The sequence below is a fragment of the Acartia tonsa genome, chromosome 3 (genome assembly GCF_053477335.1).
Source record: "Acartia tonsa isolate MP-2025a chromosome 3, ASM5347733v1, whole genome shotgun sequence".
NCBI lineage: Eukaryota > Metazoa > Arthropoda > Copepoda > Calanoida > Acartiidae > Acartia > Acartia tonsa.
Window position 1 is genome coordinate 13,600,088 of NC_137262.1, and position 26,015 is coordinate 13,626,102.

General features: G+C 30.3%; 1 protein-coding gene across 1 annotated transcript; it reads left to right on the plus strand.

Moving 5' to 3' along the window:
- Positions 1-1,076: 1,076 nt before the first annotated feature.
- LOC145313379 (uncharacterized) lies at positions 1,077-25,557 on the plus strand. Its single transcript, XM_080152742.1, has 10 exons — positions 1,077-1,157; positions 2,528-2,609; positions 12,007-12,056; positions 17,113-17,159; positions 21,780-21,850; positions 22,690-22,769; positions 23,218-23,274; positions 23,910-23,951; positions 24,329-24,432; positions 24,847-25,557. Exons 1-10 carry the CDS (start codon positions 1,083-1,085, stop codon positions 24,932-24,934), a joined length of 696 nt encoding a protein of 231 aa, XP_080008868.1. The 5' UTR covers positions 1,077-1,082; the 3' UTR covers positions 24,935-25,557.
- The last annotated feature ends 458 nt before the right edge of the window (positions 25,558-26,015 follow it).

Genomic DNA, 26,015 nt, shown 5'->3' on the forward strand with positions numbered 1-26,015 from the left:
TCGTGTTTAACATCAAAACTTTTTGAGATTTCTGTCATAGGCCTAATACGGCGAATTTTCTTGACAATTTGCCAAATTTTGAAATAAAATCCCTCTCCCCATGAATGAGGCTTAGTCAAAGTGAGACAGCTTACTAATGCAAGTGTCGTTCACTTGTTTGGGTAAACAATTTTCTTAATGTCAACATTCTAAATATCTTACTTTTAGATAAATAAAGTCCAGATTTTAAAAGATTTATATTTTTTTCGAGGAATATTTTAAAAATCTAATATCCGTTGGTAGAACATTAAGCTGTAATACAGTAAATACAAGCTTCTTATACATTTAAGTTTTGGTGAATATAAAATGAAAATAGACCTCATGATATGACATTTAAAGATTTTTGAATAAAAAATGATGATGATATCATTCTTATAAATTGAAAATAAACAAGGAGGAATGTATCCATAGTTAAGGTAGCATCACGTCGTGAATTAAGAACATTAGGTTCATTTAATCTTCATAAAATTTTGTATAGTCATGTGTTTTAAAGGATGGATCAACCCCAGTGATCTAAAGGGATAAGACAATAGCCGATAAAATGTTGATATACAAAATTACCCCTTCTGTAGATTAAAATTAGTGGCTGTAACGTTTGAACAGTTAGCTTAATAAATCCACCAATCAAAATTCACTAAAGTCCTCAAAGTTGTTAAGCCACAGTCATTTCCTAAATATAGGGTATCTGTGTTACTTAAGTTATCTTGGGTTTAAGTCTACAGAACGTAAATTTAAATTGAACTACAAGCAAGAGTAGCCACGCTCAAATAAACGTGGCAACACGATTCTAAATTATAACGTTAAAATGTCTATATTTAAATGTAAGCCAATTATGGATGCATGGCATATCTAAATAGATCGGGGCATAAAGTCATGAAAATCATGTTTATTGTAATAATAAATTATTATTTGGCCTTTTCACAAGCAAAAATTTTGTTAAGAGTCTCAATAAAGTCTTATTTAAAAATATTTTTTTTTAATTTAGAAAAGAATATTCTTATTTTACAGGATAATATATTAATATGATTTATTTCAGAGGCAAAATGTGTTCAGATAATGGGAAGTATTGTATGTTGGCGGTTAGTACGACCGTCCTATACGCTGTTGCCATCTGTATGGTAAGTGATTGATTGATTGATTAGCCATAGTCTCATTTTAATAAAGTATTAGGATATCTATGTGTGTGTGTCTGTATGTCTGTATGTACCGATAAATCTCGTTAACCGATGCGGATCTCCTTACAATCTAGATTCTTATAGGTCTTAGGAAGGGAAATAAATATATTGGGTACCACCACCACCCAACAACCATTCACCTCTAGTGCCCCTAGAGGCCTCAAGGGGGGGGGGGAGAATCCGCAAGTATTAACTATAGAGAAGCTACGTTTTTAAAACGTGCAATAAATTAATCTTAGTTTTTTATTTGGTCTAATTTAGGAATCTTTACTATTCTTTTTGTATACAGCAGGGGTTAGGATATTTTATAGTTTTTATGCATTTATCTGCCCTTCATGCATATTTAACTCTAGTTTTATTTAAAAATGTTGCTTGATTGCATAGTTTTGTAAAATAAACAAGGATGACATCATGAAAAGAAAACGAAGTAGCGGGTTTTGTCATATATTCACAGTAACTTTTGATAGGTTAGGTAAATGTTAATGATTGCCAAAAGAGTAAAGAAATTGGCTCCGCAGGGTTAAAGCCCACCGCAGGGGCTAGAAATAGGAGAAACGCTACTGTGAAAATACGACGAAATCCGCTACTTCGTTTTCTTTCGTTCATGTTGCAAAAAAAAATTTATAAATGAAAAGAACAAGTAAAATAATATTTTTTTAATGCATAATATCTTGATTTATTACACGTGTTACTAATTTTTTCTATAAAAAAATTTTACAAAAATAATACTAGTTATTATTATTAATAATAATAATGAATTGCTCAACAGTAAGTCGTTTGTGCATGAAAAGAAATATTGTCGTTGGAAAATTAAAATGTAATAATGGTCATAACGGTTGGTTTTTAAAGAAATTTAATTGAGTGGCTTAATTTTAAAATGTAAGATTTTCTATCCAACGTATTTTTTTTTTTACAGATTTTACTACCTTATGATTTAAACTTCAAAACTAATTGTTAAATAATTGTTCACTATTAAAAATTATCCTTATCAAACTCTAATTTTATTTTGTTAAGATAGTTTAGAAATATTGTTACAACAATCATAAAAGTTACTTATCGCATCGTGTAAAAGATAATAGACAGCTTTCCGCAGATAGCAAAATAAATTTATGTAATATTTATCCTAGATTCGTGAAAAACTGTCTTTAATACGATAAGATACATGATTTTTCAGTATGAACAGCGGATATTAATCGGTTTCGATGTCATACTGTAAACGATATTTTTCACCTTTTAGACCGTCTAGAGGGAATTTTTCAATTCAAAAATAAAGTTTGATATGCGCGACTATTTTTTACAGTGTAATTTTGTAGGTTGTTGTTGGTTCCCTGAATATTTACGAAGTTCTGCCTGGCTGTAACTCCCAACCACATCTACCACATCTCAATATTATTGGTAAGCAATTATACTTTATTACGCGCGACCATGGTTGTTATTTAATGGTTGGCTTCTAGACTTTTATAGATGTCACTAGCGGATGTACTCCTAGCATCTAGGAGCTCTGTATTTAAAGGAATAATAGAAGTATGAATATAGCCTAAAACTAACCTTCCAGTGACCGTTAAGAAGCTTCAATAAAATGGAGAACTCCATCAATTCAGTAGTTATCGAAATCTTAAGATACAGACAAAAAAAACCTTACTACTTTTATATAATAGGATTATATTAATATTGTTGACAAAAAAGTAGCTTAGCCGTGAAAAAAAATAATTCATATGGTTTAATCTTTTTAGATACCTATTTTTATTTCATGGATCAAGACCTTTTTATAGCAATTTCATACCCACTTTCGATTCATAAGAACATGATTCTTAATTCATAAATACAAACCATTTGTTTTTGTGCCTTCAAACTTAACCATTAAACACCTAAGACTAATATAGAAAAAAACTTTACTTTTATATACTCTTTACGTTGCAAAGCTACTTCACAAAGTTATGCTTTACTTAACAACATTTTACTTGTTAATTGGCGGATTCAAATAATATTAAGGATTGGTTTGAGTTTGGGATTATTTTTTAATCAAATAGCAAAAGTTTGGAGTAGTTTTTTATGCCTACCCCTGCAGAAGCCCTATCCCTATGGGGACTTTAGCAGCGGTGCCTCAACCCAGTGTGGTTTAACTATACCCAGTATAACCTCAGCTAACCTATCACACAAAAAAACAACCCTGCCTCTTCTTATTTTTATTTTATTTTAAAATAAAGGGGTTTATGTTCAACTAGGAACTTGAGGGAAATCGCAAAAATTAGTTTATTGAGATTAAATGAAAAACCCAAAAATTGTCTTGACAAATAATTAAAAGTTTGACAACAAGATTTCTATTTTACACTGCACTGTTAATTGCTATTTTTTCCTAAATGTAAATTATAAGTGTATTCATCTCACACAAGTACCCACCTATAACTACACCCACGTCTATTTCAACAAAAATAAATATAAAAAGATACACACACACACATATTTAATATGTACATTTTACATCATTTTGACCTTCAAACAACAAGTTCCATAGTTTTTGTTGCTCAAGCTTAAATCAACAATAAAAGCCCATGTTTAGCATTTTTAAAATGCAAAGATTTTCTTTGTACAAAATAAGATTATGATGCAGTTTAGAACATGAAAAATACAAAATGTTGAATGCCTTGCTTTTCATAGAACACATTTTATCCGTTATTTTAATTTGTATCTTATATCCAAGCTTTTCGTAGTGTCATTGTTCTCCTTCGTAACAAAATGAATTTATACTTAACACGAAATGCAATATTAATTTATTTAGATTTTTTCTTGAGAAAAATAAAACATTAAAGTTTGATCTTAAATAAAGTTTCTCGTATTCATTCGAATCCGGTGCATAGGAACCGGTTATCATCCATACGAAAAAACTATGTCTAGCATCGTATTATATCCAACTTTCTACGAATATAGAAATGTACAATCATATGATTAAAACCAGCTTTGTTAGCCAGTGCCTTCGGCCCCTCGGGTCTAAAAAAACTGGTTTTAATTTCTTTGTTGTCTATATAAAGCTATCTTTTAAATAGTCAAGCCTATTTTATTGTGTTTATTTGTCCATAAATAAAGCTTATAATTTAATTAGCAATTAAATGATATTTTAACAGTTATTATATTTATATAAATAAGGCTTAACATACTAAGTCATACCATGGTATTTGATTAAAATTGATAATCAAGTCTTCTTTGTTCTAATGTAAAGATAGGGCATTTACCTCAAAATGCCTTGTCGAAACACCCTCCCCCCCCCCTTATTTTGAAATGAAATGAAAATAAGGGGTGATAGATTAGATTATCGTTTGTTTGTTTACTTTAGGTCAGGTTAGGTTATATTGGATACTGTGTAGCCCTTGCTGCAGGGAAAAACACCAATAGATAGTCTTACAAAAAGAAAGAAAAAAAACCTTACAACATTTAATTTAAAAAGTAGTAAAGCATTATTCAGTAAGAATGGACAAAAGTTAAGTTTGCAAAAGGTGCCAAATGAATCTAAATAATTTTTTTTGATAGTTACAACAAACATTTTAACATTGTATATGTTTCAAATGTTTTATTTAAGTTTGTCTTTGGATTTTAAAAGTTTATCAATCAATAAAAACAAGTGGATTTAGGTAATGCACAACGTATTGACGTAAGTTATAGAGAAGCTGGACTACTAAAGAAAAGAATTATACCGTGCATCTTTATATTATTATCTGAAACGTGATTTGAATAATAAAAGAGTTGCCATCCTTAAAAGAAGATAAGCAACAAACTAAATAGTGGTTAGAAACTGCCCTTATAGTAAAATAGTTAAAAATATATTAGACATAGGCGTCCAATGGGGGGGGTAATGGGGCGATTACCCCCCCACATTTAAAATTTACCCCTACCCTGAGGGTGCCGTAGGCACCCCCAACAATTTTGGAGGGGGTATTTACCCCCCCCAAACAAAATAAAAAATCTCTAATAAAAAAAATTTTTGCGCGCTTCGCGCGCATTTTTAATACTATATATTTAATAAAATTTTAATTACCCCCCCCCAAAAATTTTACCCCGGGGGTAAATTTTTAGGGGGGTAAACTAAATTTACACCTGCCAACAGATTTCAGGGGGGTAAATACCCCCCCCGGGGTAAAAATTTTGGGGGGGGTAAAAAAAATTTGCTGCGCGCTTCGCGCGCCATTTTACCCCCCCCCCCAAAAAAAAACGAATTACCCCCCCTTAAAAAAATTCTACCCCCCCCCAAAATAAAAAGCTTGGACGCCCCTGATATTAGATGATTCTTTAGTCAGGGGTGTATATTTTTCATAATTGCCCCAAATGATTGAAGAAAAGTTAGCCGTTACTTTTCCAAATTTTTGTTCGATTTTGGGAAAATAGACCTAACAAGGATTACTCATGCCAAGTTTCACAACAAAATTCGGATTATACACTTATGCAATAATTTTTGTTTCCAAAAAATCTTTTACAGAGGTCTTAAGTTCCTGATACGATCATTTTTGTATTTATTGTTATGGGAATTGGGGCATTTGATGCCTGTATGAATAAGCTAGGCTTGGCCTAAGTCCCGCAAATATTGCAATTTTAGTGGTCCTAAGCCAACAAACCCATTATTTCCCCCCCCCCCCCGGCCTCCCCTCCCTCATACCCCAACTTTCTTTATCTAACCCCGTGCCCTTTCCCCCCCCCCTCTTGTAATTCAAACACTTTTATCTTGTCTCTTTGCTTTCTTTCAATGTTGAAATTGCTAAGCAAAAAGCTTTGGTACACGATGTAATTCTAAATTTTATATTTAAATTATAAGGTTGGCAAGAAGTATATTTTATGTGTTACTAGGAAGATTTTGTTATCCTACGCAGTTACAAAAACATTAAATCTAACCATAATTATACCTTTTTTACTTAATGAATTAGACCAAAATAATTTATTTTATTGCTACAATCTTTTGAGAAAAAAAATCATTAGTAATTTGTGGGGTGAAAAAAGGTCGTACAGATCAGACATAAAAATACAGAAAAATAAAAGGTTTAATAGTCATTTATCGCATCGTATTATAGACAGCTTTCTGCTGATATTAAAATGAAAAATTATAAGATGAAATCCAGTTTTTAAAGCCCCAAAGTGCCTAAGGCTCGGTTTAACAAAACTGGTATTAATTTTACGATTTTTATTTTAACATTCGTGGAAAATTGTCTGTAATGCGGTGCTATACGTTATTTTTCTGTATGGCCAAGAACCGGTTCGAATCCAGTGGATTTTAGTATGTTTCGAAGTCATACTGGAATAGTTATTTATCATATTTTCGTAATATTGTGAATGCTAGAAAGGATATTAAAATTATTTCAACAATTTTGGTCATGTGATCAAAATTTGAATTTTCCTTCTACTATTGCCCCCTCTGGGGGCGAAGTAGGTGGAAATTTAAATTTTTGTCACTTGACCTTAATATTGGTGAAATAATTTTGAATGACCTTTCTTGTATAAGCAATATTAATAAAATACGATACTTGGTTTTGTCTCATTCTCTATCTTTTTCTTAAATTCAAAAAAGTCTATCAAAAAATTTACATCATCTAAGGGTGAACAATAAATATCTCTGTCTATTTTTCTCTATATTTCTTTCCCCTCCCCCCTCCCTCACTTTTCTGTCTATTTCCTTCTCTCTCTCCTCCTCTTTTGTACGTTCATTTATACAATAGAGATAACCTAGAGACAGCACAAGGGAATTTTGTTTACATTATGTATCAGCTATAAATTGTTGAATATCTTAGGTTAAAGCTTTCCTTGGGTGAAATATTTGAAGAAAATATTTCTTCCATCATATAATGTTAAGCGTATGACATAACATATAATAAGTTAGTTATAAATAATTTAATTTCTTACAATAAAGTGTTCTTTCTAAAAATTATATCATTGCAAAATTTCGTTGCAAATAATGTTGCCTATAGGGCTGTATTTCATATACAACAAAAAGTGAACAAAGGTTTCTTTTTAAGAAAAAAATGGGGTCAGATTGACCATCTATGTCTAATGTTTATACCCACATCAAATATTAAATTATAACAATGTACAGTAGAGTGGATCAATTTTGCATATTGAATTTGTAACCAACATCTACAGTTTAAACGTCATATAAGAAACCTAAATATAAAAAATTGATTTTGTCCTTGAGGGGAAATGGGGGGAAGGTGTTTCCATGCATTAAAAATTTTAGAAGTTTATTCTGGAGGTGCAACTTTTTTTCTTTCAAAGTATTGCTTTATGCATCTTTTTGAATTTGTCTTGTTGATTAATATAAGAATATCAAATTGGTTTTAAAAAATATTCATCCAAGCATGAAAAATATCAAATTAAATGTAAAATCTCTTGGTTTTTAAATTTTTTTATGGATTTTTCTTGCTAGGATCAATAGTTTTAAAAACAGATTTTTTATTCTTATTCTACTCTTCAAGACAAAATTGGGAAGGTGCATAAAGCTATACTTTGAAAGAAAAATAATTGCCCCCCCCCAAAAAAAAAAAAAAAAAAATTCTCCCCACAAGTGTCTTTCTAAAAGTTTACATGCATCAGCGAGCCTCCCCATTATTCAAAATATTTTCTTTTCATTTTTTGGTCTCTTATATGATGTTCAGACAGAAAGTGTATGTAGCACATTTAAAATTAGAAAATCATTGAAAATCAAGCCACTCTAATGTACAGCATTTATTTCTTCAATTCCACAGTACAAAATTATTCCTGTATTTAAATTTAACATATCATATAGGAAAAAATATTCTTGTACTTAAAATTAAAAATCATGTTGGAATTTTTTTTACAATTTTTAGATTTTTTAATAATGTACAGCAAATTATTTCCTTTTTATCTCATGTTTTGAAATTTATAAAATAGTTAGAATAAATTACAGAAATAATGAAAGATTTAAAGAAGAGAGCGTCAGGGGGGGGGGTCGAGGGGGGTTTCCCCCCTCAGGAGAGGGGGGGTTGAGGGGGGTCTCCCCCCTCAGAAAAAGCTTGGGCTTAAATCTTCAACAAATAAAGAAAACAAAATTATTTTAAAAATTTCTTTTTTATGTTAAATATTATTATTTTTGTGACACTTGATTTTGAATGACAAAAAATGTTGAAATAAATATTACCCACTGTATGAAATGTTAAATTAGAAATCAATAATGATGTTGGAAAATTTATTCTCATTTTATACTCTAGAAAAAGGAATTGACAAAAAATAATAATTTTTATTCCAAACTTTTAAAACAGCATGCCTATTTCTTATTGGTTGACACTCGAATTAAAATAAAATAATGAATATTATTTCAAGACCAGAAATAAATTTGAAATAAATAATTTTCTTTCCCCTATATTTTTTATTCCAAAATGCCAAGAATTAATTTTGAAATAAAATAATTTTCTTTCCAATATTTTTATTCCTTTTTCTTATTGGACTTCATTTTGTGTCCAATGAGAGACTAGTGTTTAAATATTTTAAAGCTTATTACAGCATTTATTTTGAATATGATAATTACAACATTCTCACATTAAATGTGATAAAATGTTTTCAAACCATTGCATTAGAGAAAGAAAGAAAGGCAATAAAATAGTGTGAATGACGTAAGCATTTGAGAAACAATTTAGACAAGTTTTTGAAAAGCAGAACCCGGGAAGTTTTTATGATGATTCATGGTGATAATAAAGGTACTAAGAAAGAGAGGGAATGTCTGATTGAGCCAATAGGAGAATCGCATCGGAATTTACATTGGATCTCATTGGTTGAAATTATGTACACATTTTCCTACGAAGGCATGTTTTTTTTCATTTCATACATACATAAAAGTCAGCTGTTAACAGTATATTTTCTTAGTAGAAAGCTTTGCGGAATCAGAATTAATTGCCCAAAAATTTCGTTTACAATTTGAAAGCTTGAAACAAAGTTGGATTCTTAAAAAAAAAGTTAGGCTGGCAACTCGCTGGTGAGGAAAATTATTTTTGTGAAAAATCCTCCAAAATCGAATAAAAAAATTTACAAAAATGAAATAAAATCTTAAGAGGGTTATTAACATATGATTTTGTTTAATTTTTGTAGATTTTTAATGTGCTTTTGGATGATTTTTCACAAAATAATTTTGCCTCACTATCGAATAGCGAGTCTATCATTTTTTAAGAATCCACATCAGCTTGAGTCGAAAGTAAACAATACTTTTGTCTGCTAGGAATGTTCTCTCTTAGATTTGACGAAAAAAGGGTTAAGAATATTCTTCTACTCTTCTATTTCTATTATGGTGATGAAGTATGTTAGAATTGTTTCTTAGAATTTTATAAAATTAGATATTTTATCAGCTTTCTCTTAACTTTAGATAACATCTTTTAGACTACGGATGTGGGGTGGGGTTTCTACCCCACATTTACTTTAACTTTTACATCCATCCTCCTGCTTAAAAAGCATAAAACCTGAACTAATATATTTGAAATTTAAACACTCTTGATCAAACTATTTTAATGTATTTATTTCTTCATATTATTTAAAAATTACCCTTTACTTAAATTTTATTGTATTTAATTGAAGCAAAAAATGAAGCAGCCTAACCGCGCAAACTATGACTGTGTGAATTTTTCTTATCCTTAGAATTTTTCATGTTTTAATTAGGAAAATATGTTATCCTTAGTTAGAGCAAAGGTAATAATTCAGTTTGAAACCACAGCCTATTAAAAATGCAAAATGTTGTGGAGAAAGTGTATGATGGCTTAAATAGGTATTTAAAGTGGTTGCCAATGTTACATATACAGGTAGACAAATAAATAATCCTCTTAGTTTACTTATGGCTGCACCTACAGCCTAAAGGTACATATACTCTTTACCTATATTTGTTTTATAATTTGTTGCTAGTTTTATTAAAGGGTTTTAAGCTTCCCTGATAATAGAATTAAGAGTGAATCAAGCAATAATGCCGCTAACCTCCTAAATTTTTTATAAGGGGTGATGCTAGAAGAATAATTCTGAAGAAAGTGGGTGGTTTGGAATTCCGTGCTTAACTAGTCACTTTCAGGAATCTTTCTGTTTACAAATCTTAAGAAAATTGTTCATATAAATCAAGCATATAATGCTTCAAGTAACTATACTTATCTACTTACATTTGTATAGTTTATATCCATGTTTCTTTAAATACTTCTCGTCACTTCTATTGTTTAATTTAAAGTTTCTCTCCTTAATAGTTTACTCGCCTACACTTCTTAGTATTTTAATTTTACAATTGCATAGTCAATTACGTCTCATGAATACATTATGAATGCACTTCATTTTGTTTTTCAGAAATTTTATTTACATTCACTTGCAAAACTACAAAAAATTAAAGTAGACTTTGACCCTTGAACACTAGTTGAACTTAACTTTAATTAGTTTTATATTATGTGTAAAAAAAATGTTGTCTTTGTTACAGAAATAAGCATAAAAACCTTGTATTTGTAGGACAACAGACGCAAAATAAACTACAGTACAAAAAATTAGCTAACAAACATTGAACAGGATTTTTTTACCACTTATAAGTTAAGCTAAGCCTTTGTTGTGGTTAAAAGTAATCTGCAAAATCAAATTAATTTTCCAACAAAAAGGTGCGCCTAGAAAAATCTGTTTAATTGTTAATCCCGGAGGGTGTAAGGTCAATATCTCAACAGGAAACTTTTACAAGAGCACAGCTCCTTTATAGCTGGTTTTCTATATCCATATATTTATTTTGGTTTTGAAGACAAAAGGTTAGCTTTAAGAATTGTAGGATATGATAAGGAATTCAACTTTTAAACCCTTTCTGTTGTTGGCCTTTGGTTGTAATTTTAGCTGCTTTAGCTTTGAATGGTTTAACTCTTGTTTTGTTGTTAATTTTATTTAGTTAGATGACAAATTAGATGACAATAATTTTGGTTTGCAGGATAGCAGGACATAAATTATAAATACAATTTGGTCATGGCCACTTGAAAATTTGATTTCAAATTGGATTTATAAAATATGTCTCAATAAGAAATATGAAGTTAATCAAATTACATTTATATGAGATTTATTAAAGGTTTGCAAGATTAATTGCAAATTAGAATTTTAGAAAGTAAAACGGAATGGTTGAATGATTTTATTCGATTACAGAATATCATCTTTGCCAAATCATAACAAGAGCGGAAAATTTTCTTTAGAAAGCTGATTACATTAACTTAAAACCAGTTGCTTTGCCCCTAGCCTTTGGAGATTGGATCACAAAACACTGCCCCTCAAAAAAATCTCCTGAAATATTTTCCAGTATGGCTTCGAAACCATTAATACAACTGGATTATAACCGGTTCTAAGCCATATTGAAAAATCATGTATCGTATCGTATTATATCTCATTTTCTACTAATATTAAAATATGCAATCATGATATTAAAATCAGTTTTGTTTGTCCTTCCCTTTGGCCTCTCGGAGCTAACAATACTGTTTTACATTGAACGTTTTTAGTTTTATCCGCTGAAAGCTGTTTAAAATACGCTGCGATTAATTACTATTCTGAACAAATCCCTAGTTCTATCAGTCAAGCCGTTTTAGCGATTTTGTATTACAAGAACTTAGCTTTATAACTTAAATTAATATAATAATACTATAGTCGATTCTGTTAATTTTCAAGAAAGTAACAATTGGTTCAATTCCTTAATTTAATTTTCCATCCTGATGGTTTTAATGTGGACAAATGCCATTTCACAGTTTGACTTTATATTATTAAATTAAAACAAAAAATGACTCTTAATTTCAAGTTTCTTAATTAATACTATTTATTATTTTAGGTGGTTCCATTATCATGGTTGGTCTTTTCGTCAGAGAACTCATTAAGAGGGTAAGATTAATTTTCTGTTATTTACATAATTGAAAACGAGATTTTGAATTGGGTATCTTCCCTGAATTTACTATTAATATATGCATGGAAAAACCATCATCATGTGAATAATAATGTTGTTTGGTAAGATTAAAAATATCAATTATTTTTCCATAAGGAAACTTGGGACCAAAGAATGAACCTTGAACAACTCCAATAATTTTTTAGTTGTACTTCTCTTATATTATGATCTATCTGTCAATTACTCAACACTCCTGAGTGCTATATAAGGATTACTAGTGATTGCGACCCTAGCATCTAAAGGTTTTGTTTTTAAAAGGACAAGAAGTGGTCCGAAAAATAGCTTTAAAAAGGCTCAAATCTAAGATTAGTTATAAAATATTCTAATAAAGTTTACGAAATTAAATGACTATCTCATTGTTTTTTATCTTTAATTTTATAAGTTTCATATTGGTCTGCTACTTATAGATTGTTAACTTTAGAACATTATTAAAAGTTTTCTATTTGTATTGACAAAGAAAGGCTTGTTTTGAAATAAAGTTTATTAAATTCTTTAGATAGGAATTCTCTCCATTTGCCCTCCAGTTAAATTACAAATATAATTCCCCTTCCTAAAGGGCATAACCTATTTAGTGAGAAATGTTTGTCTAAATAAGGTTAAAATTCTCCACCCTAAATGTGGTGATTGGTGTCAAGCAGTTTCAATGTCATATTCCTCATTCTCTATTTAAACCCATCCCACAATAACTTTACATAAAACAGCAAATTATGGGGGAAGTCCCTTTTAGTAGCATACTTAAAATATAGTTCACAAGAATTGAATGGACCTATTAATAAGTACATAGGTATTTTTGATGGTTAATGAAAGGTAAATTATAGCTTTCTTGTAAACATTTTAGAGAAATTCTGATTAGTCTAATATTTTATCTCATTAAGAATTAGTATTACCTAATGATTTAAAGATTAATTAGATGAGTATTTTTTTAAGTAGATAATTTTTATTGTACAGTCTTATTGTCCACTAAGATTTTAAATGGGGAGGTAGGTTGTGCTAAAATTACGTAAAGGTGTTATTTTTAAGGCATAGAACGATAATATTCACTTAATATATGTATTCCTTATTGAAATAAAGACCAAAGTTTTAAATTTTATCGTTCTACCTAAGCCTTAAAAATAACACCTTTAGGGGATTTTAGCACAACCTACCTCCCCCTTTATTTTAAACTAAACCTATTTGTTATTTGCTGTATTACAGGACAACTATCCACCCATCTTGTCTTTCTTGACTTTATTTGTTCTTCCTTCTTTCATTTCCCTTCCTGCTTCCAAACAAATAAAGATTAACAAAATATTGAGAAATTTAACCATCAATTTGATTTAAATGTAAATGTTATGGTTGAACTGGTTCTGTAATGATGCATAATCTGTTACAAAGAGGGAGGTCATTTTCTAGTAAATCCCGTAAAGGTGTGTGTTATAAGGCCTAAAAATAGTAGTAGAACGATAAGGTGCTCTATATATTTATATCCCCTATTGAATAGAACAATAGGGAAGAAATTTTTTTTTTTTTTTGATAACCTTTCCTGGAATATCTTTAAAAAATAAGAAATTTCTATCAGACGCTTTGTTTGGCTCAAACTGACACAAATAAAAAAAAATATAATTATAATAAATCAACCTGTAAAGAATGACTTCTTCCTTTGTTTAATGGTATAGATTGTTCTTAACCTTTACCTTGTACCTATAGAAAACATTATTATTATAATTATATTTTTTTAAAATTTTTGTCAGTTTGAGCCAAACAAAGCGTTTGATAGAAATTTCGTATTTTTTAAAGATATTCCAGGTACGGTTATCAAAAAAAAAAAAAATTTCCCTATTGTTCTATTCAATAGGGAATACAAATATATAGAGCACCTTATCGTTCTACTACTATTTTTAGGCCTTATAACACACACCTTTACGGGATTTACTAGAAAATGACCTCCCCCTTGTTACATGCAATGTGCTTAATATTAAATTCAACTGTAATTAAAACTACACAGCATTATGTCATAAGAAACACTTTCATTTGTAACGGGTAGCGTAGTTCTGTGAAGATTGTTTCATGCGTCAAGATACATAGCCCAGTTCATATTTTTGATTTTACCATAAAAATAAAAAATATTTATTTAAACAACTTTCCTCAGATATACCTAAAATATGTAATTATAAGATTCAAACCAGTTTTTACATTCGTAGGAAACTTAATATAATGCAACGCTAGACATAATTTTTCAGTATGGCTGAGAACCGGTTCTAATCCACCGGATATTAATAGGTTTCGAAGCGATACGGAAAAAAATATTTCTGACATATTGCACATTAAGAAAAAATAAGATCACTGCTATATAAATTGTATTGAACTATCTATATAAAAAAATACATTGACATAGTGCTTAATTATAGTTAAAAGGCCTTCAATAACTTTAAATTAAACATCTCTTAAAGATTACACAATGTATTTTTTTTCAACAGTCAATTTGCACACTTTCTCTGAACCATTGTGTTGGATTTTATATTGTATAATGCTTTTTAGGGGGTTTTTACACAACAACAAATAAAGTTACATTAATACAATGTTACAATTTATGTTTTAGCTTAGATAGTGGCTTCAACATTAACATCTAGGTTATTCCTAGAGAAGGCGGGAGTGAGCGGTCCAGCCGTTTACGAGATATTTTCGGACATACCCACTCACTCAACTTACTGCTTTTAATATTAGATATAAACCCAAACCAACTGAACATTTGAAAACTCAAAAACATTTGAATATACTTCTATTGTAGTATACTTCTTCCATGAAGTTTTTTTAGTTATTTTGTATTTTTCGCTAATAGCTATTCCGTAAAATTATCTGTTTTGTGCTTACACTGTTGTTGTCCGCAATACATAATATGTGAATCCACAAGGACAAAGTGTGGTTCCTGTCTCAGCTCTGAGTCACACATCTTTGCGGCCAGGGATGCTTATATCATTTCATTAGATCATTTCATACATGATTCATCTTTTTTTCTAAATGCAGGAAGAAAAGCTGCGAATAAGGAAATATTTCTATAACACAATCAGCTTTGTAATGTCATTGTTTTCAGAAAATCAACTTTTTGACCATATTTTTGGGTATTACTCGTCAATATCTAAAATTATTATATAAGCTAAACTAAGAAAACGGTCCTTTCTTCTCTTTTTGTAAAAAAAATTTTGAGAATATAAAAAAGCATGAACGCTATTTGTTTATTATCTTTTGTTTAGATTGTCCTATAAATAAAGTTGTTATTTGTCTACATGGACTGATAAAAATATTTGATATTATATAAATTTTCATATAAGCATAGAATTACATGTATACATCCTTGTATAAAAGTAACAGGATGTCGGTCTGTTTGTCTGTGTGCACAAAAGGTATGATTTTCATAGGTTCTGGGGAGGGTAACACCATCATTCCACGAAAAAAATATCCCCTCTTAATAATATATTTTTCTTTTAAAACTAAAATTTGATATTGTTGGATCGACTTCCCCCGCCAACACAAGTGCCCCTAGAGTCCTCTAGGGGCGTAGTCGCTAGTAAATAAACAAATCACTATAGACGTATAAATGGTTGCCCAATTGAATAAAAAGCTTTTGTTTATGTTTGATCATTGCGTCATTTGTTTTGGGAAAGGTGAAAGTTTGATTGTCTCTGGTATTAACCAGTCAAGAATTTTTAAATTATCTCTTGAAATAATATTAAAAGATTACCTTTACTAAACTTGTAAAGGGTCATGTTATTGAGGTTTTCATATTCGTCTCGCATCTAAACCATATTTTATAAGCTGCAATTAGTTTGATAATTCATTTTCAAGTATGGTAAATGTTGCCTATTTTCAAAAATATCCTTCATGTTGATATTTATTTTAAAAGGGGAAAGCTGTACTATTTTTCTCTAATAAAGAAGGAATTTTTCAACTTCCCTACTGTTAAATCATAATTAGATAATTTTTATTTCCGGTAAGAAAGAAATCATTACACTTACTAATCGATTTATTATTATATTAAGCATGATTTCTAATTGCTAAGCTTCTTTATGATTGTTGTCCTATAACATTCATTTATCTTTCATAATCCTTATATAAAAGTAACAGGATGTCTTTCTTTGTGTTTTTGTCAGTGTGTATTTAAGGTATTCACTAAGTGCTGAGCTATGGTACTTTTTTTCAATGTACATTCTCATAGGTCAAGGGTTATAACTATTTTGGGGGTTGGTACCAGCACCCTCCCAAGAAAAATCGCCCCTATTAAAATGGCCCCCATCCAAAACAAAAATTTGTTTTACTTAAAAAAAAACATATAATTTTAAATTGAGAAACACTTCTCTCACCCTTACACCGACTTAAGTGCCTCTAAAGGCCTCTAGGGGCATACCTGATACTATGTGTGATTGAATAGACATTAGCTTCCAATGTTTTAAAAAGCATATTTAGTATAAAAAATAAATTGAGATAGATTAAAAAACATATGGGAAAATAAGATTAATTTCTTTAGTCAAATAAAAATGGGAGTTTACTTCTTTATCCAATTATCTACTTATGCAATTTCAAAATTTTAAACTACGGGATTCCAATTTTGGAAATAGAGAAAACTAGGTAAAATTTGAACACAGGGTGTGGAATTTAAATTATTTAAAAATAGTAGTTTTCTGAAATCTGTCAAAATAAAAACTTTGAAATCTTCAAAAGCAGATTTGTATAGCTTGTATTTGCTTTTAGCTTTTCCTTTTTATTACATAAAGTAATAATGTTTTTTTTCCACTCTCGCTAACCACTGAACCGACTGAATCATCAATTTTAGGGAAGTTTCATTTAGGACCTCGAATTGGTTTGTGCTATTTAAAAAAATTGTCTTTTCTTCTTTTCTGTCATCCCCCTTCACCTCGAATAAGATCCTCTAGATGTTAGGGGCGTAGCCGCAAGCATTTCTGAAATAGGATTGACACCCTGTATATGAATTGTATAATAATTCTAAAATATTTATTTCAGTTGTGTGAGTGCTGCAATGATTGCTGTGATTATGATAGATGCTGCAGGTACACATACAAATAGATAGATAGAAAGATAGATAAATATTAGGTAAACACATATACTGATAGATAGATCGATAAACAGAAGATTAGTTTAATAGGTACAGGTAGATAGATGGAAAGATAGACAAAGATGGACAGATATATTAATAACTAGAGAGATTAGTAAATAGGTAGGCAGATGAATAGATTGATAGATAGAAATATAGATCGATAGAGACATAGAGATGGATATTTAGGTAGATATACAGTTAAATGCTAGTTAGACATTTTTCAATTCGCAAATGTAGCAATCTACAATACAAAGTAGAACGATGTCTTTCTCTTCGTTCATTCGTTAGGATTTAGTGATTCAATGTAAAGATTTAAGCTAATTTCATCGGGGTAAGACTTTCCCCAACTCCAAAAATGGCCATCCTTTAAGAAGAAATATTTCTTTCGCAAAACTTTTTACATTCCTTAAGAAGCTAGGGGCGAAGCTTCGAGTGGTTTATATACTTTACTGTTATAAATTAATTGGATGTATATAGATTGAAAAGTGAATTTTCATTTAGAAAGTTTGATTGCAATATAGATTAATTTAGATGAAATAAAATAAATTTCATGAAGATAGGTCACAGTGCGTAAGAAGGTGCTTTGACTTCTGTGTCAGAACCTAAATTGGGTCATAGTGCATTTCATTACCGCATTTTCATGACAAGAAAAGCAAAGATTGCTTTTTTAAAGTTCTTCATAAAACCACTCCTGAAGTGAGTTGATTCATGGTCATTTTTATCAGTTGCTTTGCTAAGGTCACGGAAATTCAGCCTTAAATAAATCATATATAGAGAGGTTTTATGAAAGACCCCATAAAAGCAAACTTGTTCAAAATTTTAAATAAATAATCTTTGCTTTTCTTGTCATGAAAATGCGGTAACTCCTAGGGGATGAAAATTGAACTTGAAATTTTCAAATTTAATTTTCTCAAAAACGGCTGCATTTGAGATTTTATTGAAAATTGAAATGAAGTTACCTAACCTAGGGTAATGAAATGCACTATGTCCCAATTTAGGTTCTGACACAAAAGTCAAAGCACATTCGAACGCACTGTGAGGTATAATTTGCATAAGTTACGGTAAAATTTATTTTTTCTTGTTAAAAATTTTAAGATTTACAACTTGGTATTTTTATGTGTAAAACTTGAAATTTTTAGTTTTATCAAGATTTATAATTTGACAATGAATTATGGCTGTGTATTAAAAAAGAAACAGTAAGGATAATTGCAGACCAGAGAGCAAGGAGTAAAAAAGCCCTACTCCAAGTTCCCACGGATAATTTGACAAATTCAGAAACAACTTTCTCTAACATTATTAACAGTAAGAAAGAAATACTTTATAGCAATACTTCAAAGATCATATACCATTAAAAATTGCTATTATAATGTAATCTTTGGCCATGTCTAATGATTAGCTGTATTTTTTTTTGTTATTCTTTGATTCGAGTTGTCCAAAAAATTTTTTGGGAATAGTCCCTTTCGTAACATCGCCCCTGTGGGGCAATCACCTAACCCAATATAACCTAACCTAATATAACCTAACCTAACCTATAAAAAGCCATTTTAAAAATACGACGAATCGCCCCTTATGGGGCGATGTTACGAAAGGGACTATTTCCATTTTTTTTCTTATAAAATTAGAAAATTAAATAAAAAAAGATTAAAACGGATCGACAGGAAAATGTTTTATTAATTTAAAATTTTCAAGTTTTGCAATTGAAAGGATTAATTTGGTTGATCAAGCAAATACTGTATTTATATACAATCATTTATTGAATTTTTATTTAAAGTTTTTGTAATACTTTCATTTTAAGATTGATTGATAAGTAATGAGTGAGGCTCCGAATCCGATTAATTTCCGCTAGATTTATACCGGTTCCAGACATGCTGAAAACACATGTATCGTGTATTTTTCTTTTAATATTCCACAAAAAAGGAATAAAAATCATAGGATGTTTAAGAATGAATATTTTATATCCGCAGACAACTGTCTATAATACTTACTAATAAATATGTATTTAAGAGTTAGAAATTAATTTGTGAAAGATTTAGAAATTTTAATTATATTGAAATAGAGCACTTTTTGTGCAGGAACTATATTGAACCTTTTTAAAATAAACAGAGAAAAAGTTCATCTTGACCAGAAAAATAAACACTTCCCTTACAATTTCAAATAATTGTGAAATGTTTAGCTTTATCTTTTTTACTAGCGGCTTCGCCCCTAGCCTCTAGGGGCTTTGCCCCAAGAGGTTTGATTAAACCAATTTTTCGTATTTTAGATTTAAAAGAAAAATTTTAAAAAAAATTTCCTAGGGGGGGGGGGAGAATTTTTTTTTTTGGGGGGGGAAGTAGTCGACCCAACTATTTTAATTTTAGTTTTAAAAAGAATTTTTTTTTGGGGGGGGGTATTTTTATTTCTTGGGGGGTTGGGGGTATCCCACCCCCCAAGAAAATAGTTATAAACCTTCCCGGGACCTATGAAAAGCTACCCTGTAAAGGAGAACCAGATCGGTTCAGCGGTTAGCGAGATCCTTCGCTACAAACAAACACACAAACAAACACACAAACAAACAGACAGACATCGTTCTACTTTATATTATAGATAGGTATAACTTTTTGTTTTATTTTATTTTTCTTTATTTCACGTTTTTTTGGTAGCGCTATGGGAGAAGTTTGATCTCGGCTGCTGGTAAAGAAAGACTGTTCATTATCTTTACAATACCTTTCAATAAGCAAAAGACATTTATATTTTAATTTTCGTGATTTTAAATCTATCCTTATCTTTTTTCTTAATCCCCCCCCCCCCTTCTCCTTTTTATAACTACTGAACATCTGCCCTGTAACCCATGGTCCGGACCGGACCGTTTGTGCACCCATGTTTTTTTTTGTGATTCGCTACTTATGAAAATTTAACTCTAACATCCTCGTTGTTAAAGATTATATTGCAATGTCACAAGCAAGATTATCCATCTTAAAATAAAGTAGGTAAAGCATAAATCACCATCTCCTCTGCCTAGAGGCCATAAAGTTATATCAATTTTCTACAGCAGCCACTAATGATGGGAAGTATATAATTTAAGCCAATTATACATCACAGGCATCATTATAAAAAATGCAGCAAATTTTGAATTTAAATAACTCAGCTTTCTTTAACATTAAATCGTACCAAAAATAGAAGAAATGGGGGAGGGGGGGGGGGGGGGTGGGGAGTTGACAATCCAAATCTGCATCGTTTCCTTTTAGGATTCACCTGTTGTATTGGTTCAAACTTAGAATACAAATTACCTCAGATTTTTATTTCTGTCTAAAAATGTTGATTATTAGACGCAATTTACCCGGAATTAATATTTTTATGCTTCCTTTGATTAATTAATTTTTCAATGATATTAAAATTAAGTAGTAGTAAAATATAAAGTTTAATTTTTAACACTTCTTATCATTTAAATAGTGTACAATGATAGTCAGATGCATAATAATATAAAAAATCGTTTCTCTGATCTCATTTACATACTTCACTTTACCATGCGTAGATTATAAAAAAAATAAGGATGGCAACATCCATAAAAACGTAATGAACAAGGATTGTTAGATGCATAACTAATACGTAAGATCAATGATTATTTACATACTTCTCTTTACCATTAAGGCAACATCCATAAAAAACGTAATCAACGTATTGACTTCTTGTAGATATAGAGCTGCTATGCTTTTGAAACGTATCTAATTGTTACAGAAATAATCATCCAAAGTTTGAAATGGACTATTATAGCATGCCTAAATTACGGACGGACGGCCTTATCTTAATTGTAGAAAAGCTTCGCTTTTTAACTTGTTAGAAAACTGCTTAAATTAAACCTATTAAATTTGACTACTTGATTACAGCTATTTTGGTGTAAAATTAAGATCTTAATTATTTTTGGGTGATTTAACTACAAAATTTGCAAAGAATTAATTAGACGGAAGTCTTAAGGTTTTTAATTTATGTTCAACAATTTTTTGTCATCCATGTTATTTTTAATTAATATTAATTTATAATTCAAATTTAGACATAAATCAATATGTTATTAGATTTATAATTTCGTTTTTGATAAAAATACAAAATAACTTTCATTAGAAGGTAAATTGCTAATATTATGCTCTGATCAAATATCATTTTACATCCAGGTTGTAATACAACACTAACGTGAAACTAGAAAAAAATAAAATGTTTTTCATTGTTAAAAATTTATTTTTATATTTCAGGGTCACATCTCTAATTTTTGCAACTAAAATAACAGAAAATAGGCTAAAAAACTGATATATTGCCTAATTTTAAAAAATCAACATATTTCTTTAAGAAATACATGCAAAACTTTATTTTGGATCTGTAGAACCCTTTCCAAACCTAACCTGTTAAAATAGTTGTAAACCTTCCCAGGACCTATGAGAAGCTACCCTGTCAAAATAACAATATCGGTTCAGACAGACAGACAGACAGACAGAGATCCCATTACTTTTATATAAGGATATATTATACATGCATTAATTATAACTTTTACTATGTGTAGTAGGCATTTTTATCAGAAATGTTTATAATCTTATATTATTTTCAGAATTGGAGGAAAGGTGTTGAAGTGCAGTTTGACTATGGTCTATGATCTGGCCTTTATGCTGGTCTCCCTCTGTAAGTATTTGTTATTTATCATTGAACATATGTACATAAGGGGGGGGGGGTAATGCAACCATCTCGTAATCAATGAGTAAATGGCACTTAAAATTCGAATTTCCATCTGAAATTTTGCTTGAGCAATCCTTGGTAGGTCTATTTTCCATAAATCGAACAAAAAGTTGGAAAAGTAACGGCTAACGGCTGGCGGCTCAGCCGTTTGCCATTTTTTTGCTATCTTCAGAGCAAATTAGTCACTAAACCTATCTCCACATAAAACTCTTTGCCGCTCCAAAAGTTATCAAACTGTTCTAGCCGGTAGCTTTTGGTACTAGAAATTTAAAAAATGGTTATTGCTATCATTTAATATGAATTAAACCAAAAATATGTTTTGTAAAGTTGATTTCTTCGTAATAATGATGAATTTGCCCTGAAAATAGGCAAAAAACGGCTAAACGGCTGAGCCGCCAGCCGTTACTTTTCCAGCTTTTTGTTTGATTTAGGGAAAATAGACCTATCAAGGATTACTCATGCAAAATTTCAGATCGAAAATCGAATTCTAAGTGCCATTTACTCCATGATTACGAGATGGTTCCATTAAAACTCCACCTTATAGCAATATTTCGTTAAACAGGAAAAAATCAGCTGTTTTAAATTGTCGTACGGACTTTCTGATAATGATTATAGAGTTGCTAAATCATATTTAACTGTTATAGGAATCATTATACAAAGTTTAAAATCGATAGAACAATTCTAACATGTAAAAATTAATGTATAAGCGCCATTGACGTACAAACGGACATACCCTAATTATAGAAAAGCTTCATTAAAAAAATTATATAATGTCTTTCTTTTAGTTTGGTTGATAATCGCTTCCACATCAGTATTCCGTGTTGTTAAGCACCATCTCAAACAATTTGGTGATGACGTCAACACTGTAAGTAACAACAACTAATTGAAACAGCATGCGTTGCAGGGATCTAAAGAGATAAGACATTGGCCGACTAATTGATTCCCTAATGTTAATACACAAAATTACCTCTTCTGTAGATTACAATTAGTAGTTGACGTAAGGACAATCAATTTAATAAACCAACCAATCAGAATTCATTATAAGTCCTATAATGAAATCAAAATATAATCTTCATACATATAAAAAAACAGGATGTCTCATGTCTGTCTGTGTGTATATCTGTCTATGTGGAAATCGCTACCGATATGGTTCTCCTTTTTAAAGTAGCTTTTCATGGGTCCTTGGAAGGTTAATAACTATTTTTAGGTAGTTAACCGCATCTCTCCCAAGACAAATCGCTAAAATTAAAAATGGATGGGGGTTCATTTAAATATATTTTACACAAAATTTAACATTTAAATTTTAATTTTAGGCTCTGGAGCATTTGAACAACTTTTCTGATCAAGTTGTTAGTACACTCAACATCCAGGTATAAATTACAATGGTTATATTGGCTGCTTTGTCAGGTGCCAACCTTAATCAAAAATTTTAATGAAACTTAAATCAAAGTCAAGAATCAATAAACAGTTTAACATGTTTATTTTTCTTTCATTTCTTGCTGACTTATTTTTCTCTTGAAAATACAAAAATAAATATTTTACATCATTTAAAGTTGCATAAAAAGTTAAATTTGATTGTTACAAATTGTTATGTTGATAATTTCCTCTTGCATTTGTTGTGACAACATGTAATAAGTTTAAATGCTTAATATGTTTTTTTCCTTATTATGTTAAACTCAATGACAATTACATCCAGTCAGTGGCGTACACAGATCGAGTTTTCGGAAAGATTTTACTTACATCCAAAATGACTGGATTGTTAGCTTTTGAGGGTTGTTATTTTATATAAAGGGAGGGGGATACACCCACCATAGGTGTCCACTATTTATTTAATCAACATACAAAAAAAATTACCAGGGGGGTGGAAATATTATCTACACCCCCCTTTATAAAGAAGGGAAAAGACATGACGTTTAACTATTTATATTACTGGAAACACAAAATAGACTATAAAGATGACGTAGCTGCCTTGCCTAAAATTAACTATTCACTTTCCAAATTTCAGGGCCTGTCACAGAGAAGAGAAGAACTTAGCCAAGAAATCCAGGTAAACTTTTTTCATAATACTTAAATTGCTGTAATAAAAATTGATTAGGTAATTTGAGTAATTATTGACTTTTTGGCCCAAATCTTATACTTTTATTAGAGGTTTTCATTGTAGAATTTTTTTCCCATGTTTTTCAGTCCGAAGATCTTTTTCTCTCCGTGTTTTTGAAAACATTGAAACCTAATCTTCATAGGAATCGGTAAAATTTACATTATCTCAATTTTTATCCTCCCCTAAAGCAGAGACATGATCAAAATTTTTAGGTTATTTCCACCGAATATTTATTTTTTATTTTTTTGTCAGTCTTCTCTAACTTTGCCCTGTTTAAATAAGAATTTATTGTTTTATCTATTAATTTTTTAAAATTTGTTTTTTAGTCCGCCGATGGTGAGGTTGATTGTGACGAGGTGTTGTATCACGTGACTTTGATTGTTATCATTGCTGGATGGATTGTGCTTGCTCTTGGAGTACTCTACTTCATGTAAGTTAATTTCCAGTAAGGCTTCGAAACCAAATAATATCTGCTGGATTAGAACCGGTTCTAAGCCACACTGGAAAATGATGTATCGCGTCGTATTATATCCAATTTTCCGCGAATATAAAAATATACAATCATAACATTAAAACCAGTTTTGTTTGAAAGTCCCTTAGGCGTCTAGGGGCTAACAAAACTGTAAAGAAAGCAGTAAGGTTTTTTGTTAGAATCTCGCTTGAATCGATTGAATTATCCTTTGTAGATAAACTTAACTTTTATCTATTTTTTTGGCTTTAACTCTCCTAACTTTCGATAATAAAACCACTAGATTCTAGAGGCGGATCCGCTATTCCTAAATTCATCATCTGTTCAGTAAATTTAACTAGTTAGTATTATATTTTAATGTTTCTTATTTTTCAGCTTCTTTAAATTCTTCCGTCACGTGATCTGTTGCAAGACCTGCAGAGAGGAGAGACCCGCCCCCCACAACTACTACGCCTCCGTCTAGACCCTCAAACTCTTCAAACAAAGACGACTTTCTTTCACAAATATAACTCTGCTACAAATACGACATTTACATGTAATTCAAAACTTTCACTGGAATTGAGAGAAATTGATCTCTGCTAAAATCACAATTAGGATACAATAGAACTTTTTTATACACTTTTGCTTTATCTCTGTAAGCGTATTCTTTCTTTTTTTTGTAATTTTCTTATAAAAGAAAAAACAAGTGCCTTTTTTTAAGTGATTTACATTCTAATAATATGATTATGTAGTGCTATTATCTCGAAAATTATATAATATATAATAGTACAAAAAACAATGAAATACAATAAAAATGCATAAGCAACATATTTAGCATAATTAAAATATGTGATATCAAGGATTTTTAATTAACTTTTTGTATTTTTTTCAAATTTTGATAAGCTCAAATTTCACAATGGCTTTATGTGCAGTAAATTTTTATATTTAACAAAAATAGCTTTTTCTATTGTCCATAATTTCTGTGATTTGTTTGGTTAAGATTTTATTTAAATTTCATAATTTCATACTTATTTCTATCTTATTATTCTATTTATTAATTTGATAACTTTCTTCTTAATAAAACCTTTTAGTCACAAGAAAAAAAAAGATAATTCTTTTAAAAAATTGTCAACTCAATTTTATAAAATTATTTTTGCATTAACCCTTTACAGTCGGGCCCCTAGCCGCACCTTAATCGGTCGGGGGGGGGGGGGGGCGTTCAACGCCCCCCCTTAATTTCTCAGTTCCTATTAGAGCTAGAGGGCTAATTTTTTTTGTGCAAGTCCCCTGTTTGATAATGAATTTCCGACCTTTTATAGGTCTAAGTCAATTTTCGCTTCCTTCACCCTTTTATTTAACAACCTTTGTTTTTAGGTCTTTTTTTACTTAAAAATTTCAAACGGCTGTATTTTTCTTATTTTTGAAGCTAGAAGAAAATTTTTTTCCAGAAAATGTTTATCTTTATGTAAATTTTACATTAGAAATATCAAAATATAAATTTCAGCGGCCGCAGCTGTACTTGGCAGCTGCCAGCCGCCGCAGTCGGCGGTCGGCGGGAAAACGGC

What these genes read in the sequence shown, in the direction of transcription:
- LOC145313379 (XM_080152742.1), top strand. Translation starts at nt 1,083, where the DNA reads ATGTGTTCAGATAATGGGAAGTATTGTATGTTGGCGGTTAGTACGACC. An exon ending in ACCACATCTCAATATTATTG is followed by an intron (nt 2,610 to 12,006) that starts GTAAGCAATTAT and finishes TTATTATTTTAG; the next exon opens with GTGGTTCCATTATCATGGTT. An exon ending in CTTTATGCTGGTCTCCCTCT is followed by an intron (nt 21,851 to 22,689) that starts GTAAGTATTTGT and finishes TCTTTCTTTTAG; the next exon opens with TTTGGTTGATAATCGCTTCC.